At 26.4% G+C, this 19,431-nt stretch overlaps 2 protein-coding genes across 2 annotated transcripts; one reads left to right on the plus strand and one right to left on the minus strand.

Moving 5' to 3' along the window:
- Positions 1-3,558: 3,558 nt before the first annotated feature.
- Positions 3,559-9,502, plus strand: LOC113551236 (conserved oligomeric Golgi complex subunit 3-like). Its single transcript, XM_026953363.1, has 15 exons — positions 3,559-3,947; positions 4,027-4,116; positions 4,455-4,574; positions 4,672-4,779; positions 4,840-5,007; positions 5,079-5,299; positions 5,380-5,595; positions 5,669-5,808; positions 5,871-6,134; positions 6,643-6,827; positions 7,529-7,655; positions 7,729-7,940; positions 8,011-8,214; positions 8,282-8,427; positions 8,495-9,502. Exons 1-15 carry the CDS (start codon positions 3,807-3,809, stop codon positions 8,562-8,564), a joined length of 2,412 nt encoding a protein of 803 aa, XP_026809164.1. The 5' UTR covers positions 3,559-3,806; the 3' UTR covers positions 8,565-9,502.
- Positions 8,676-19,265, minus strand: LOC113551244 (ionotropic receptor 21a). Its single transcript, XM_026953375.1, has 11 exons — positions 19,156-19,265; positions 18,948-19,070; positions 15,354-15,656; positions 14,371-14,573; positions 14,148-14,276; positions 13,515-13,682; positions 12,269-12,510; positions 10,864-11,004; positions 9,276-9,471; positions 9,007-9,205; positions 8,676-8,945 (listed from the first exon to the last, which is right to left on the minus strand). The coding sequence occupies exons 1-11, from the start codon at positions 19,261-19,263 to the stop codon at positions 8,688-8,690; spliced, it is 2,070 nt and encodes a 689-aa protein (XP_026809176.1). The 5' UTR covers positions 19,264-19,265; the 3' UTR covers positions 8,676-8,687.
- Positions 19,266-19,431: the final 166 nt, after the last annotated feature.

Raw genomic sequence — 19,431 nt, forward strand, 5'->3', positions numbered from 1 at the left:
GTTTTTAAAATTATTGATTAATTTGTTAAACAGTTTATACTTTATTTATTATTATTATATTTCTATTATTATTTTGGTTTCTTTTCAAAAATACATTTTAAATAGAAATTAATTTATAAAAGTCGATACCTAATTGTTAATAGACCATAATACGTACTTGGAATTAATGATTGGTATATTACCTGCTACATTATAATATAGGTATTGTAATATATAATATGATATTAAATTTTAATTTCAAAAAGTAATCATACCCCTGGCTCCTAGTAGCAATCAATTCTTATTTATGACGCTTTTAATTAATGTTTTATTCCTGATTTGTATTATTTAATGTTGATTTAAATACAATATTGTCATTTATCAATACTTAATAGGCACTATTGCAAATTACAAATTTTTTATTATTATAATAATATATATCGGTTTGGTAGTCAATTAGTGGTTTTAAAATATAATTTGTACAATAATATTGTAAATTATTAATTAATATAATAATATTGTTTATTGTTATATACCTAATTATTAATCGTGCATTCGTGCATGATGATACTTATAATAATTGTAATATTATGATTTATTACTGTCAATGATTTGTAGTTTGTACAAATACGTTACGTTTTAGTGACTTGGTAAGTATTATTAGTGTGACAGTGTCAAGTTTATATTTGATATAGATATAATATTATAATCTTCCATTTTCCAACAGTCAATAATAAGCATTTACAGAGAATAGAGATTTTGAACAACACAATGTCTGAAATGTCGTAATCAAAATAATTTAGTAATACTCAGAAAGAAGTGACATTAAATATGATTTATCATTGATGTGTAATAATTATATTATGTATAATACACACGAATAATAATAATATTGAGTACATATTATTATTACATAATCGAATTTAATAGTTTTTAATTCCATAAAGTACCTTCCAATTATTTATTTATTCTGATATTTATTATCATATCCATTTCTTCGGGTATGTATAGCTATTATAGTTACATAGACACATCTAGTACATACCTAGGCCGTGTATATTTAATCTAGAATCCAAAAATATATTACACATATTCAACTCATATTTACATAGGTAATGAATCTAAAGTTATATCTTATATCCGTTAGAGATATAAATATATAATAGGGCATAGGCATTTAACTTAGAACATTTTTATCAAAATACATATTTCTAAAAAAAGTCTCAATTTGTTCAATTTTTTTAAGCACATCCAACATCCCCCCCATCTCTATAATGTATAGATAAATTATTATAATGCTTCATCATAAGATTGTAATATGTTTATTATTATTCAGGAAGAAATAAGACATATAATATAATAAGTCTTATTTGTATACAAGTCGATATTTTTTTATATTCAACACGGTGATTACTTCAAACAAAATTGAGTTGTAACAATATATCAATATGAGTAATGTGACTTGATAAAATTCTGTCTATAGGTAGTACGATTCACTTTAAAACCTATATAATGGATCACCTTTATTCTTTTTTAAGCCCTGTTCACGTCTATGAGAATAAGGGTCTGTTTACAATAGATAAAAAGCTCAGAATTTCAGATGTCAAAAAAAGTCCGAGGACTTAGGTTACCAATGATATTATTTTTGAATATTGAGTCCTATATAATTTATACACCTAATATATTTTAATCCAGTGACATATTTTTTTCAATAAAAGTCACCTAAGCATCGTATTTGAATGAAAATTGTTAAGAAAATACTGTATCAATATTATACACGAAAATAGGGTATTAGGTATATGGTGAAATGTATAAGTAATAGGAGTAACACTATAAAAATAGTGAGTTAGTAATTTAGGTGTCGCGGTCACTCGCAGAGCATATTTGGCCACTGCATACTCGTATATTATGATGGTTTTTATATATTAATTATTATCCATATAATATTATCCTTAAGTTTGTAACATAATATTTCAAAATGATTACATTTTAATTGTTAAAATTATATAACTATAATAACTCTCTTCCCCCGCCATCATGTCAATTTACAATAATCTATAATTCTATATTCAATTAAAATGATATTATGTAATTGGATCATCGGCAAGGGCGTTCGATTTACTAAAATTTGGAAATCAGTACCTAGTAGCGGCAGGCACGTATACGGGGATGGTTGTGGGGTTCAACCCTGTCCCACTGTGAATATTTTTTTTGTATACGTGACTAAGTGGAGGAATACAAAAATATACATCGATCTTAAAGTATGAAATTTTGATGACATGATAGTATAATTTAGAAAAATTATAAAAGAGCTACATGAATATTTTTGAATAATAAAAGGTAGGTACTCCCCACTTTGTGAACACTGCATTATTAATAGAATTAAAAAAAAGAAGGATCATCATTAATTGTTGACAGAATTTTGTTTTTAAGAAGTATTCTGATAAGCGTAAGGTCTTTGTCTTTGTATAAATTGTTTTCAATTTAAAAATATTTTAAATTATTCTATCATTTTTATTTTTTTTCTCATTGATATAATTTTCCCCGGATATTCAATTAAATATGGAAATATTATAATAGAATATTACACATAATAATATTAATTATTATGATATTGGCTTTCGTTTTAATTTGCTGAACGTCCACATTTAACGTTTACTATACCATCTATACCTATTTAAATATTGAATGAGTAATGTGAACATGATCAAATTCATGAAACTTGTTTGGTAATTCGGTTGAAAACGGTGAATCAATGGAATTAGTTACTGGCCTCATTGATGTAATATATTAATATGCTAATTGTTGATGCCATATCCCCATGATATTGAACGTGCAATGTGGTGAAATTACAGATACATAATAATATATAAGTAGATTTAGGGCATATTTTAAGATGTATATTTTATATCTGTGAACCACTGGACTATGGACTGTGGGTGAAATATTCAAATTAATAGGATATCGATGCATTGTTTGTCTTCTCTCTCTGGAACGCGCAACGGACAAAACGGATTTACATAAAATATTTTTTTTTAGTCTTACAATAAAATCACTTTTACAAAGAAGGTGATAATAGAGAATAACATTTTTCAGACATATCGATTTGTCTAAACATTGTCTCAAAGTACTTTAATAATATCCATTTAAATTTATAAACTTTTATTTTTATTTTGGGTCAAATAAAAAAAAAAAATGTAAAACCGATCTTTAAAAACATTATTTTTTATAATTATTAATTTGTTTAACAGATTTTTCAAAATTCATAAAAAAAAATGATTTTGCATGAATGGGTCAATGTAACTCGTGGCTTGTGAGAGAAACAAAACAAATATTCCGCTAATATCTTAAAATTATATGATTCATTCAATAATCTAAAACCGTGATTCATTCGTTAATCGTTATCAATATTGCATTATTTAATTTACAGCGTTTACCATAATATCTTTATGAACACCAGCAGCAGCAGCTGTTTTGTGGTTTGATATCTCGCTTTATCAAATATTTTTGATAACTGATTAAAATTGTTTACGTCGGCACCATACACTAAGATAGTGAGATAAATCATAACTCCGGCATCAGCACCTATGCACAATAAATCATAATAAAATATTATTATTTATTATTTAATATTTATTAATTATATAGTTATTACTATAACGTCTATACTCCAGCTGCATAGTCTATTATATCATAAAATTGTAAATTACAATATCCAAAAGTCGGGGAGTTTAAGATTTTAGTTCCTAATAAAGTAATAAATAGTTTATCGTTTTTTCTGTGTCACTCTATCTTTAATATTTTATGCAAGCATCTAAAATTTAATCATGGCAAACAATAAGCCAGGACGAATATCTGATAAACTTGTTCGGTGGGAAGCCGAAAAGAACCCATTGGCACCTTTAAGTCAGTCTCAAATCAATGCATATCTGAGTTTGTCCGAACACATAGGTGATAGTGATTTTATGGTATGTGTTTATATTATTGAGAAATTGTATATTATATTATTGTTTTGAGATCTATAGAATACTGTAATTTTTTTTTTAGTCTTTAGAAATCGAAGACCATGACATAGATAAATCAGATATAAATGAAGATCCACAAATTTTAAATAGAAACATTGAATCTGCCGAGGATGTGAGTATGAGCTTTTGTAGTATTGTAGCCAGGAATTTAAAGCAATTTAAATTTAAACAACAGTAACAATGTTGGTATGCTATAGAAATAAATGTTTTACTTAGAAGTTTGAACAATTTAGTAGTAGTTCTAATCATAAAATTGATCTTCTGCAAATTACTGTTGTTTAAAACAGATTAATTTAAATGGTTTTTGGGATTTTATAGTGTAACGAATACATACCCAATTAGCTTACTGAGATTTCCTATTTTATGTAATTTTTTCTTGTTAAATAATAAGTTAAATATTTTTTTTTTTTAATTTTATCTTATGGCTCATACAATTCTTTTTATTCTTAGTTTCATAAATTCTATCACGAGATTTCTCAAAAATGGATGTCCGCGGATATAAAACCATGTTTACAGCTTGCGAATGAACTAAGAAGTCAGCTTGACGAGTGGAATTTAATGTTATCTAAGGTATCAATTGTCTAATTGTATGATTATTTAATGATTGATGTAAAATCAATTGTTTAAATTATAAATTATGAACAATAATAAAGAATATAATTTTTAGATGGACGAGTGTATGGAGCTTATTGGTATGTTAGAAGAAAAATACAGTGAGGTTTCAAAGAAAACAAACTCTTTATATTTAGCTGGAGAAGAACTACACACTGATCAGGTTTTTAAAAATTCAAACAATTTGTTATGAGCATGAATTATACTCATGCATTTGTTTTAGACAAGTCTTAGTAATATATGTCAAGAAATTAACGAACGTTTGTCCATCTTCAATGCTGCTGACTCTATTCACTCAAAATTGGATTCACCTTCATTCATTGTTACCAGTGAAATGTTTGCTAACATGATGATGTCTATTGATACTGGAATTAAATATTTAAATTCTCATGTTGGTATAATTGAATCATTATTATTAGCTTTTTATTTGTAATTATCAATCAATATATTTGTCTTTGATAGATGTCGTATAAGGAGAGCAATAAATATCTTGCTCTGTATATAAACGCCAGGTACAAAGCTCTATCGCTTGTTCAAACTTATATAACTCAGTGTCTTCAGACAGGAACAGAGAGTTTAGATACAACTGAATTCATAGCACACTACGGGAAGTTTCAAGCAATTGCAACAAAAGTACGGCCAGTAATAGAATTATTGGAAAACCGTATAGATTTGGATCCAGTGTATGGCTGCTGTTTAATTTACCGACTACTGATTAGATTAGACATTTGAATAATATAAAATCTTAAATTTATGTGCACAGATATTCTGCAGCATTGGAAGACTGTGTACTGGCTTATGTGACACGACGAAAAGCTCTTCTTGGTTCGTCCATAAGTAATACACTGTCCAATTACACATCGAGCGGAAGTGATTATTGTTCAACATTACGTTCATCGTGTAAAATTCTCATACAATTGACTCATGACGAAAATCGATTGTATCAATGTTTCTTTACAAATAAATCTCCAGTATTCAGGTATGATAAAAAAAATGTATTACAATGTGTCTTTTAGTAGTTTGAAAGTCTCATGTTTTTTTTTTTATTTTAGAGAATATCTTGAAACAGTTTGTATGCATTTGTATGATATGTTAAGGCCATTAGTTATTCACATGAAACATTTTGAAACATTAGTAGAACTTTGTACAATCCTAAGGATAGAAATATTACAAGACTATGTTTCTGAAGATGGTAACTAGAGAAAAAAAATATATTTAACAATATTATTTGAATTTAAAATCAATTGGTTTTAGCATCACTTGAGGTTTTTGGATCTGTAGCAGAGTTACTGTTACAAGATACACAAGAGCGTTTAGTATTTCGAGCCAATTTATACTTTGTCACGGACATTTCCGAGTACAAGCCATCACCCGGTGATATAGCGTATCCAGAAAAGTTAAAACAAATGGAAGCAATTGCTGAAGAAATGCAATATCGACAGTTGACTAGATACGACTCGACTGGAAGTTTAGTGTCATCTGTATCTGAAGCGCCATCAGTTATGTCAAAACAGTCAGGTAGGTATCATTGATTATATAATAGAATATTTCTTAGCTTGTTTCAAGCTTTTTATAATATTTTATTTATTTTTTTTTTTTAATTATAATAGTTATAACTTTTAATTTGAAATGCAGCTTATTATTAAAACGTTTTTCTTACGATACAAATAATATTATTCTCAATATTGTAATTAAAAGATGTGTTACCCTGAAATTAGTTATGTTATTAAAATGAATGAAATATGACAAGCACTTTTACTATTCTGTATGTATGTAAACAACAAATTTCATTATTGTATTGATTATTATTGCACCCTTTAAATTTTAATCAGAGCCTTATAAGGTCAGTTATTTAAACAGATGGTCTTAAGTTTTCGGATTATTAGTTATTTTATTTTTCTAATTCCTAGCCTAGTAAATCAAACACTTTCAAACCATTCCTAATAAGGAACACTAAATATTTTGTTGTATTTTACCATACTAGGCGTATATAATTTTATTTTATTGTTAACAACTTTTTTTTAAGGTGGATGGACTTCTGCTGCAGATCTTCATGGAATGTGGTATCCACCTGTGAGACGTACATTGATGTGTTTATCACGTTTGTATAGATGTGTTGATAAAACCATTTTTCAAAGTCTTTCTCATGAGGCAGTTGCATTGTGTTTGAAAAACATACATCAAGCTGCTCTGTTGATTTCTCAAAAAAAGGTAAATTTATTTAAAACTGTTTTTGATATTTGTCGGTATTTACTTATTATATTTATGAAAATTACTGAGAAAATTAAAATATTACTTTATATAATTATTACCTAGAATCTAGACTCTATTTCTAATTATTGTAGGTTAGATACATACAACTGAAATATTTTAGCCCTAATACATGAAAAATATTTTCACTTTAAAAATGAATTGAAAAAAAAATGTACATCAACCTACCTTAATACCAATAGTAAAATAAATTATTTTAATAGAAATATCAAAAACTCTAAATTACTTATTAATATAATCGGACTGACAGATTGTCTTTGGCCTATGCTTAGAATCATTTTATGTATGCAATGATTTATCATTGAAATCAAATTTACACATACATTATAGTGACTTACTCAATGATGGATTTCATTTGATACCTACTGTACAGCTGAGTGGTTACTCAATTTATTTCTATTTTGTACTTATATTCATAAGTTTCCTATTTCAATTGCCTGCAGATGTTTATGCACCTTTTTTTGTTATATTTTAGGGATTTATTGACAAATTAAATTTTAAAATATTTTTCTTAACAGTTTAATTTAAATATTGAGCATGTGCCAAGTTAACATTATAATAATAACTCAAAGAAAATCACAAATATGTAACAGACAGTGATTAATGTTTATTAATTTAATTATTGATTTTTTTTTTTGTAGACACCAACAGACGGGTCTTTGTTTGAGATAAAACATTTATTGATAATCAGAGAACAAATAGCACCGTTTCAAGTAGATTTTACTATTAAAGAATTAAACTTGGATTTTAGTAAAATGAAAAATGCTGGTAAATTATACATTTAATACATTTTAGTCAAGACTATAATAAGACAAATATGAACTTTTACATTTTTTTTTAGCTTGGGGTTTAATTCAAAAACATGACAAAATGTTTGCTTTAAACTCAAGTAACTCAATTATTGAGTTTTTACTGGAAGGAACACCAGTTGTATTAGAGAACTCTGTGGATTCGAGACGTTTAGTTGATCAAACATTGAAGGAGTCTTGTCAAACATTCATTAATCATTCATCTAACTCATTAATATCACCATTGTCTATGTTTCTGGATGAAGTATGATTTGACTTGTAAAACCTTATCATGTTCTTAAACATTTCTTTATGTAACAAATTGTTATTTACAGGTTCAAAAATATATTAAATGGTGTAATATGCAAGGATTCTTGGCTATTGTTAAACAGCAAGAATTTGCCCAACCCAAAGCTATTCAAGAAAAGGTACAAGAATCGTTGGCAAAAATCAAAAAAGATTTACCATTACTCCATCAGAGTATGGCATTGTATTTGGCCAATGGAGACACTCAGTTTGTCTTGTATAGACCAATAAAAGTATGTTAATTAAAAAAAAAAAAATGACTAAGTTTAATGTACTCAGTTTTTTATTTTTGTTTTTTAGAATAATATTTTGCATATGTTTATGAAAATTCAACAATTTTTAACTACAAACAGTTACACTAAAGAAGAACAACAATTAATTGCATGTCCTACATCTGAACAGATGTCTATGTTGTTATCCACTTCATCTTTGGCATCTACTAAGTCGTAATTACAACATTATTTGTGTAAAATTTTAACTCATTTATGTAACTTGATAATAACGATTTTCTAGGAACTCGAGAAAAACAAGTGCTGTATCCATTGATGAAGATCCTGCTGAAACCAATGAAAACTCTTTGTAGTATTAAATCAATATGATTAAATTAAAATGGTCTGTGATAAATGTTATGAAATATTCATTCATTAAAATATTTACATTATTATCTATTACTTATTTTAGCATTAATATTTAATTACAAGTCATTTTAAAATGCAGTTAATGATCTAATAGGTTCAGCTATAACATTTTCTGTGACAGTTAAGGATTTAGAACGTTGTTTTTTTTTCTTCATATGATTTTTAATTTTGATTCGAGGAATTTTTTTCTTTTCTCTTTTGCGCTTCACAAACTCAATAATCAATGTAAAAGCAGCTAGCAATATGCCTCCGCCCAATAGTACAAACATGCCTTGTACATCATCCAATGCAAGTTGACGGTCTTCGGGGGCAATTATTAAGTTCGGCTAAGAAAATTTGAAACAGTATTTTTTCAAAGACATAATTGATAATAGTTGATTTACTTACATTTCTAACTCCAGACTTTTGTGTGATTTCCCACTCAATATCTTTAATTATTTTGGTTATTAATCCACTTTGTTGTGCTCGAAGTATGAAATTACTAAATATATTACGAAATAAAAAATTTTTTTTATAAGCTATACCAATATTAAATGGAACATAACACTCCGAAGCAACATGAAGGAATATTTTCTTGTTTTTGTACCTAAAATTAATAATATAATAAAATTCCTGGCCATGTATTTGTGGCTCAAGATTTATATGTAGGTACATACTTCTGTATGTAGTTATTTTGGTATAAATAAGTGAGTGAAATTTTAGAACCCAGAAAAGCATAGTCTAATATGAACCTGGTTTTGACAATGTAATCTATTGCATCTTCTAAATTATTCATAAGCTTTATATTTGACATTAGCCTTTTCGACATTGTATCATTGGTAACATTTAGATAATATTGCCAACCACCCTTATCTAAAATATAAATTATAATTTAAACATATTAATGTTATTGAGTTTATTGTCTGTTACAAATTTTTTTTTCTAATTGTTGGAATATTATGTTTTTACTGTGTTTTTCTTTTGTTGTCAAGTTAGAATTGTATTTTTAAATTATTATTGGTATATTTATACTCATTATTTAAAAATAAAGCAATAGTTTATTATGTCTTGTATATATTTGTACATTTTTTAAAGATAATAATAACTATTAAGTACCTAATTAATTTTTTTAATCTTCCTGAGCTTTCTTTGAGAACAGATTATGAAATGGTCATCATAATAATGAACCAAAAATTAAAAAAAATATATCCAACCCCAATACAACGAAGAAATGAGCAATTTGTTCATGTAATTATTTAGCACATTATCTGCAAAAATTATTTTTACAATATTTCACAATTTGTATGCATTTAATTAAGGTGTAAATCAAAGTTAAGTATTAAAATGTACTTTTAAATTAAATTGTATATCTCATGATAACATTTAAGTAGCAATTACTATCATTACTGTAACTATTATAAATAATAATCAAGTAACTATACTAATAATACCTAAATATATATTTATAAATATATAATACTAAATATAATACTATAATACTATATACTATAATACTAATTTTGTAGCCAATCAAATTAAAAATCATAGTATTATATATTTATATACCAACACTGTGTACAAACAACTCTGTTTTAATTTAATCGTAATTTTTTTTTATGACTTATAAAGTAAATTATGTGGTAGGTATAATAATGCGCGAATTTATCTAATTTAGTTAATAAATAGTAGTAAATACCTACTATAGTACTATTATTATCAATTACTTTTATAGTCTCGTATGGTATATTATATTTTGAATTTGTTGGAATACATATAACATATTCGAATACTTTTAAAGTATATATATATATGTTTATTCGTACTAATTTATGTTGCAGATTAGGAATAATAAGAAATGAGCGTAATAACATTTTTAGACAATACATTAGTATTTAGTACATTAGCTAACTTATTAAATCCCTGTACAAATTAATTACATTTTATATTACCACAATAAATAAGAATTCTAGTATAACTAACTATAATTAATTTGAACAAATTGTTTTGTCACGAATTTAAAACTTTTTTTAGGGTACCAAAAAAAGGTACTTTTAATGAACAGAAAAATGCAAGAAAAGTATTCTGAACACGTAATCAATAGCAGCCAGCAGGTACCTTTTTGATTATTTTTTTTTTTTGAAAACGAAAAGTACTTAAAATACCTAATAGTACCTATCCTAAATTACCAATGAAAAAAGTAATCGAATATTTTTAATTGAATACTTTATTTATTTGAACATTTTACAAAATTGAAATTATACCTACCTAAGGTCATAACTCTGTAGCGTTGATCTATCAATTGGTATGATGAATCTACTATCACAGGTTGTGCTGGTAATGTTATGAATGCTATTATCGAACTAGTGTAGGCTGTCGTAATGATGATCGTAAAAATCCAATACGTTCCTACAACAAACAATATTGTAGTGTAATAGCAATCATAATTTACCAGGCAAGGAAAATGTTGAATTCAAACGTACCTATAATAATAAATAATAAAAATAAAAATTAATAAATACATAATAAATAACATATTTGTAATGACCAGTAGCGCCGAAGTACAAAGTTATGTATGGCGAGGATCTCCAACAAGGCAACAACCATTGTTGTATTATTGCATAAAGGAATCTATTGCTATTTATGGAAATGGAATTCACATAGCATTTATTTAATTGAATTATAATAATAGAAATGAAATTTATTTTTAATTTATTCTATAGATTTTTTTAATTATATATACCATTTATTTATAATATAATATTATAAAAAAACATAATTTATGCCATTTATACAAAATGTATACTATAATATTACTATAAAATTTAACTTCTAATAGATGATTGGATATTATAAAAATGGCATAAACGTACTTAAAATGGGTTAGATTAGGTTTTTTTTCGGGATTCAACTTACCTAGGTAGTATCTTTTTTTACCGGATCCAATTTACTGAGATCAGATCATTTGGTACCCAATTTACCAATCCCGCATAATAGATGGGCAGTAATAACGTAATATACCTACTCCTATATAGGTAGTGAAGTGAGTAGTTGCCATTCGCCAATCGGTGGATTGTAGTGTCTATATCAATAGACCATTTCTATAATTTTATTTTTGTTGAGTCCAAAATACTGGTTTCTATATAGTATATATATACATATATTTGCATAACATATTTATGATTACAATTAATTATTTAAATTTATAAATAATAATTGGTAAGGCAGTATTAACACTTAACTTACATTATATATATATATATATATCTGGTTAATATAGACAATAATACAATATAGTATTTTATTAAGTCTTAATTAATGTGCTCAAAATAATAGTAAAAGTGATACCTAAAAATATAATTATTAACTATTCAATAAACAGAGATAGTATACGAAACAAGTATACAATATACTCAACAAAAATAACAATGACATCACTTAGATCTGAATACTTAATGGCTGACTAGTGATTGCTGAGTAACTAATATAGGTATAGGTACAGATTTATGCGTTGTTAGTTGTTACTGATCTTACTAATGATTGTATTTGTATTATCATGGACTATTTCGTGTTCAACGAATGCATTGTTATTGTACAGCAGCTATACATAAACATGGACCTTGGTGCCACTGGCAACGGCTGTCACTTATTCATATTTTAGTATTTTACTCACCAATAAAGAGTCTGGTTGATCCCATTTTCGTATTGGTCCAAGACTTGACGCCCTTAAATGTAAACAGATTCGTGTACGTCCCGAACATGTAACAACACATGCTTTCCAGTTGTTTGGGACTCTTGCACAGCGTCTTCACATTGCGGTTATTCGTGAACGCTATGGGAAATATAGCCGCCATATAAGTGATCACTACCATAACCCAAATGCTCCAATGAAATGGACCAAATATCGCTCTGTACCTATTATATACACAATAATTCAAATCATAAACGTATACTCGGAATTCTAATGTAGGTAAGAATGGTAAGATGATTTAAGTAAACTGACTAAACTTTGTATAGTATAAGTTTGCGGACGTGTGTGAAGTTAACCACTCGACAATGACTAGTCAAAAACGGGGAGGGGGAGGGAAACTTAAAACATATTTTGCGAGTGAATTATATTTAGCGTCTTTGAGAAAAATGTTTCATTTCCTGTCACTCGAAGTATGTTTTTCATGTGTAAAATGCGCCATGCTGCTTTTTACTATACTGCAAATATTTATGGTTGTATACCAGTATAATTATCTATTACACATTATCTTGGGTCTTCGGAAAATCTTTGCTGCACACTGTTTTCCACACACAGTCGGTCAGTATCCTAGCATGCTGATAGTCTCGAATAAGCGTTGCGTTGGCTCGTACATAGTCCGCATAGTCGTATGAAGTCGGAAGGTGTACTATAAACTATTGGTCTACTTATCGTCCCACCGACTGTGGGACTGAAGTTATATTATTTACTAGGCAGGGGCAGCTCTATTTTTCGGAATTTTCCTATAGTGTATACCAGTATTGGCCAATCTCAGTTTTATGTTGCGTCGGTAAAGCTATAATGTAATACATATACTATAAAATATTAAAATACTATAAGTTTTAAATTTAACAACTTCACATCTATGATTAGATGTGTTGCCAAAACAATATACCCACATAAAACGTTTAAAAAAATCAATTTTATTTTTTCAGGGCCCACAGCTATCTTTAGACGCTTTTAAAAAAAATTAATTTTACGCTTTTTTAAGATTATAAGTGAGAAAGTTACAAATAGGCTAGAAAGTTTGAACGAAATGTCGCCCTAACCTTTAAAATAAAAATAACTACAAATACAAATATGAAAAATATAGTAATTTTATTCGATTCATTTATAACAGGTTGCAAGGGCACAACGATTTCGTTATTATAATTTTATTTCTTATTATTATTACTTGGACAAAGCAAATGATCCCAAAGACATGAATGTCCCACAATCTTGCATGATAACAGGTGAAAAATCGACCATTGAATAACGAGCGTTGGTTATGTATAAACCTGAAATTCCAAGTTCAGCTTTGGAAGTTACTAGGTCTCCAATGATACGATCATCAGCTTCGTCCCTATAAAGAAAAAAGATAAGTTTGTAAGTTATTTATTTTTATTGTTAAATAATAAATTATTAAGAAAGAGTGATGAAAAATGAAAATATATAAAATAATACAGCACACTTTACAATATTATAATATATAATATATTTAAATTCGTGGAAATTTCACAAAAATAGGAAAAAACATTTTCGAACGTAAATTAAAATTGAAGTAAGATTCATGTTTGAGTACTGCGGTTGAATGAATTTATATTAAATGTGGATAAACATAAACGGTAATTTGATCAAGATATTATAGAGAAGTATGAAGATTTATTGATTTTTAGATATAATATTTATACAAGAATTACATAAATAAAATATGTTATCAGCTGTCGTCCATTATACTTTGTTTAAACTTAATAAATAATAATTTAAATTGTTATAAATGTAATAAACTAATAACTAATAAACAATGATATTAATAATCAACATTCACCTGGATTTTGAAAGAGTTGCATCGTGTATTTCCAACGTGAAATTCAATATTCCCGCGATTAATTGTAACAATCTAATTTCGATCCCGTCCCACAATATGGACTGTTCTTGAGTTAAAACTTTGTCGATGCTTAATAAAATATATGTACGTATTAGAAATGCACATATCATTGATATAAATACATATACGTTCATAAAAAATAATATGTTGTAACTGTATGTACCTTCGAAATACTAATGGTGGCTTTTCAATTGCAGACAAAATAAATCGATGTCCCCTAAATCCATTAGCCAATTTTACCGGATACAAGTCAACCTCCGGTCTCGTAAATTTATTCAGTTTCCACGTGGATAAAATTGTTTGGTCACTGCTTCCTAAACCATCTATGTACATTTCGTGAGTATATAATTTGATATCAGCTACTTCCTACAAGAACATCGGAATATCTACAGGTTATTCTATACAAAACAATTATTGCAAATATGTATTTATAAATAAATATAATGTGATATGTGTAGGTATATGGCAAACGTGTGTGTTATTAATTTTTAAATATTTATTAGTATATGTCGCGTATTAACCATGTATAAATAATAGACAATTATATTGTATATTATATGGATTTTTTTTGTAATAAGAGTCATTTAGGAAAGAAGAAGATAGTATTTAAGTATAGTACTCTAGCATTGTCCAGCAAGAGAACAATTAGAAGACCGATAAAAATCAGTTCTTTTGCGCATCGCACCATAGTAAATTTGATTTCAATGGTAGCAGATGGTCGCGTAGGGATGCGCAAAGTTGGTGTGTTCTCTTGCTGGACAGAGTATTCTCCTAACTAATTAGGTATTTTGTATTTAAATGGGTTGATAGGTTAATATTGATTAATTTACCTATTAAGTACTTAACTGTATTTACATAATATAAATAAGTAATAACTGACTAGAGAGTATTCGTTACTACTTATCAAAATCAAAGTAATAAATGATAGCTATATTTATATTTATGAATTATGAGTAATATAGTACAGTACATATTTCAAAGTAACCTAACTACCCAACTATAGTTTTAAATTGTGATTAAATAATTTAGGTACTCTGAAAACGTATATCGTTAATAGTTTAATACACATATTCTCTAATAATAATTTACAGACTACAGTAATTCTCAAAGTTATTATTATTTATTTTATTTGTTTTAATTAATTACATTTTTGTTTTTTTCCTGTAAGGCTGGTCCGGCGGAGGCAATCAATAAGTTCATAATATTTTGTGATGCTTGGCTTTTAAAAAATTCTTGTATTTGCCATTTAGATCCAATTGTCACTATGAATACTCTACTGTCAACCATGTGGCCAAACTTAGTTGCAGTGATTTCAGGATCTTGACAAAATATCAAATAGTTTACACATCTAGACTCCAAAGCTATGGTATTTTTTGAAGAATATTCATAAATATGAAAGATCTTGTACGATATTGAATTAAACGACGTCAATATTATTTGCAAGACATCCTAAAATAATGTAGTCAAATAGTTAAACACAATAACAAACAATACCTATAGGTTATAGATTTTATAGGCCTTTTATAAATTTCCTAAAAAGTAACTATTATTATTAATAAGTAAGATAAGTATAAAAATATATTTGTCGAAGAGCAATTATTAATATTATTATTAATTAAACTTATACTATAGTTATAGTATAAATGTATAATTAATTCGTAGATACAATATTATATTTTATAATACATAGATTGAATTCTGTATCAATGTTGAAACTAGTAACTGCTGGACTAAAATTAAAAATTATTATTTATTAATTTTTAATTGATATTTAACGAGTTCAAGTTTATACCTTCCCCTTGAGTTGCGTTTATTGGTTTAAGCAACGAATATAGTTCAATATACCTAAATATATATTATATAACCTTTATAACTTCATGTATGCTATAGCTATATAGTATATACATGAATAAGTAAATTGTATTTTAATATTTTTACACGATTTTTTAATTATAAAAACTAAAATAATATAAATATTGTAAAATAATGAACTAATATGTATATATTATTTGGATCATACTCGTTATCACAAATAGTAACTGACAATGTAAGAAATTCGGGGTCATCGGGCATTCGGTCGAATAGAATATTAATATTTGAACTTGGAAGTTATAGTATGTATTCCCATTGCTATACCTACATATTTATACATAGGAACTGCATTGGTTTACTATATCGTACCATTGATTAAATATAATATGTATTTAATCAATGACTGTATTATTACGATATAATACACGAGTCACTAATTAATAATATTATGTAGATATGCGGTTACTAGTTCTTGATTGTCAAATGATTGTTAATTTTATAGAATATGAATAGTTTGATATGCCTTTGTCTTCTACCTATTCTATATGCTACATATACGAATATACAATTATTATAAATGAACACCATTAGTGTTATACTATAAATTGATATTTGATAGTTTATGTAATATTGAATCAGTAACTATAGTAGTGCATAACATAATTTATTTAATACATTATAATACATATTTTTAACGTTTACTCATTATTGTTATTAGGTAATCGTTATCATAATTTATTTTAATTTTAATATTTTTTAGTAATATACGTAAACACCGGGCTACACCTAGTACCTACCAACCATAATAGTGGGTATCAAATATTTTATGCTACGTTTAGCTATTATTTTATTATACACAAATACACGATGTCTATTAAATACGATTTAATCAAACATCATAATCAAATATTTTAAGCTTACAAATTTTTGATTTTAAAACTTCTATAAAATAAATTCCAACTTACATTAATGCCTTCTATTTCATACCAGTGGCATCCCTAGATTCTTTTATAGATGGGGCGAAGTTTATACATTATATATTATACATATATAAACACACAAATTACTAGGTAGTGATAAATATTAAGAAAAATTTGAAGGGAATAAAGTTATGGGAGGGGCTACTACCCCGTTCACTTTTCCTGTATAACCCCTGTAAACCACAATACATAATATAATATATATATATACATATAAATATATTTTATATGAATCAAAATATTTAATTTAATAACATTTTTTTTATTATATATATACGAATATATACTTTTAACTATCCATATTATAATGCTGGAATAATTAAAAATTGTGTTTTATATTTTTATTATAAGTTTAAGTTTGAACATGCTAACTTAAATGGAACAACTTATATCATACATTGAAATATATATTTAATTTATTTCAATGTTATCCTCCTATTTTTATATTCATAACAGACAACACTAATTATCACATCACATGCTATATTACTTATCGTATTCTGTATTATGAATTTATATTTTTTCCTTGTACACATACTAATAAAAGACAATGAAAAATATTTAATAATAACGAAATTTAAAATTTTTCGAAAATTTTAGCGCGGGCAGTATACGGGTCAGGGATTTTAGGAAGTGTAATGGCCCGCCTTGTCCGCCCTTGGTGTCATCATTTAATTACAATAAATACTATATTTTACTATTACCTATGAAGCTATGTAATTATTTTATAAAATATTTATTTTGAAGTAGAATATTTTTTGAAATATTTCAATACATACAAATCGAAATTTGGACGAATAGTTTACGAGTATACCTATTTAAAGTTTATGTGTGAGTAAAGTGGAAAGGTATACCTCGCAAAATGTTTAAGTGTGGATCAATTATTCTGTTTACTTAATATTTAAGTACTTATAAGTTATAACTCATACGGTATTCGTCAATTGCACCGAATTTGAAACATTAGGTACTTGTATAATATATATATATATTGCACAGGTATAAAAAGGTATTACATTAATTACGCCACGGTTAATCAATATTATGATAACACTGTCTTAGTTAATTTAACTTTTATAATTTTAGTTTTTATAAATAATATAGTTAATATAGTTTTAGAATTTTTTTATATTTTTAGAATTCGATTGACGCATTTGACATATAACGATAATGTATTGCTGCACTTGAATATTGGTCAGCTCAATAAATTGACGTAACACCTTCTTTCTTTCATAATTTTCTTTCTTTATTTGCGATTTTCGGCGCAATTGATATATGCCCAACTCATACTCGTCCAAATTTCGTTTTTTATGTATCGAAATACTCTGAATAATATTGTTTTACTTCAGAATATGAAATTAAAAATGTATGTCCTCATTAAAAAAAATTTTTTTTAATTTTTAACGATAAAAAATAAATATTTTTAAAAAAAATTTATTTTGTTTCAAAAAGAAACTTTTTTTCAAAAACTTTAATAAATTTTGAAATAATGAGTGTTGTTCGATCTTTGATAAATGAATCACCCAGTATAGTTACGTTATTCAATACTTTATGTAATAAACATAATGATATATTTACTTAGTTATTAGTTTCTATACTATTTGTGATGTAAGAATTAAGTTATAAAATAACATTCTTAGCAAACACACCGAGAATAAATTGCATTACACATAAAGTTTTAAATTATTATAGTCAGTTATTATAGTTTATCATAAGTTACTCATTAGCATTATTATTTATTTATGTAAAATTATTACAATATATAGGTATAATACGAAGCTACAGTTTCTAACTAAATTCATAAGTCTATAAACTCAATAAAGCTGTCATCTATTTAATAAATTATTAATTAAACACTATAATATGTATAAATAAAATTTAAATAATATTGTTCCTTTTTTTTAGTGGATAGGTATAAATTAAGACCATCATTATTAATAATAATCATTACCTTGTAATACAAATCAGTATCAAATAGGTCGTCAAAAATTATATTAATATGACAACTGATCAAATACTTGTTGATGATTTCATTAACCAAAGAATTGAGTACTTTGATTTCTGGTTTTTCTTTCTAAATCCGAAAAAGTATTGCCTTTAATATAATTTATCTTCAAATAAAAAACAACTAACAATAAATCAGTATAAAAATTACTTACATTAATTAAATCGAGTTGAGAAACTAGGTTTGCTAAATTATTGTAGGATATATTTTGATTTCCGTTTATTAAATGAGTACAACTGGCTAAAACAACGAACAGGATCATTGAAAATTGCATTATTTCTTAACTATTATAAATTTGGTAATTGTATGTACGTATATATCTACAGCGAGGTACTCTATATACTAAATCGGGTGTTTTTTTTTTTTTGAGCGCTTATAAATTCTATTACAATATATAATCAAAAAATAATTCCATATTGCACGTCATATT

Source organism: Rhopalosiphum maidis, chromosome 4 (genome assembly GCF_003676215.2).
Source record: "Rhopalosiphum maidis isolate BTI-1 chromosome 4, ASM367621v3, whole genome shotgun sequence".
Classification (NCBI taxonomy): domain Eukaryota; kingdom Metazoa; phylum Arthropoda; class Insecta; order Hemiptera; family Aphididae; genus Rhopalosiphum; species Rhopalosiphum maidis.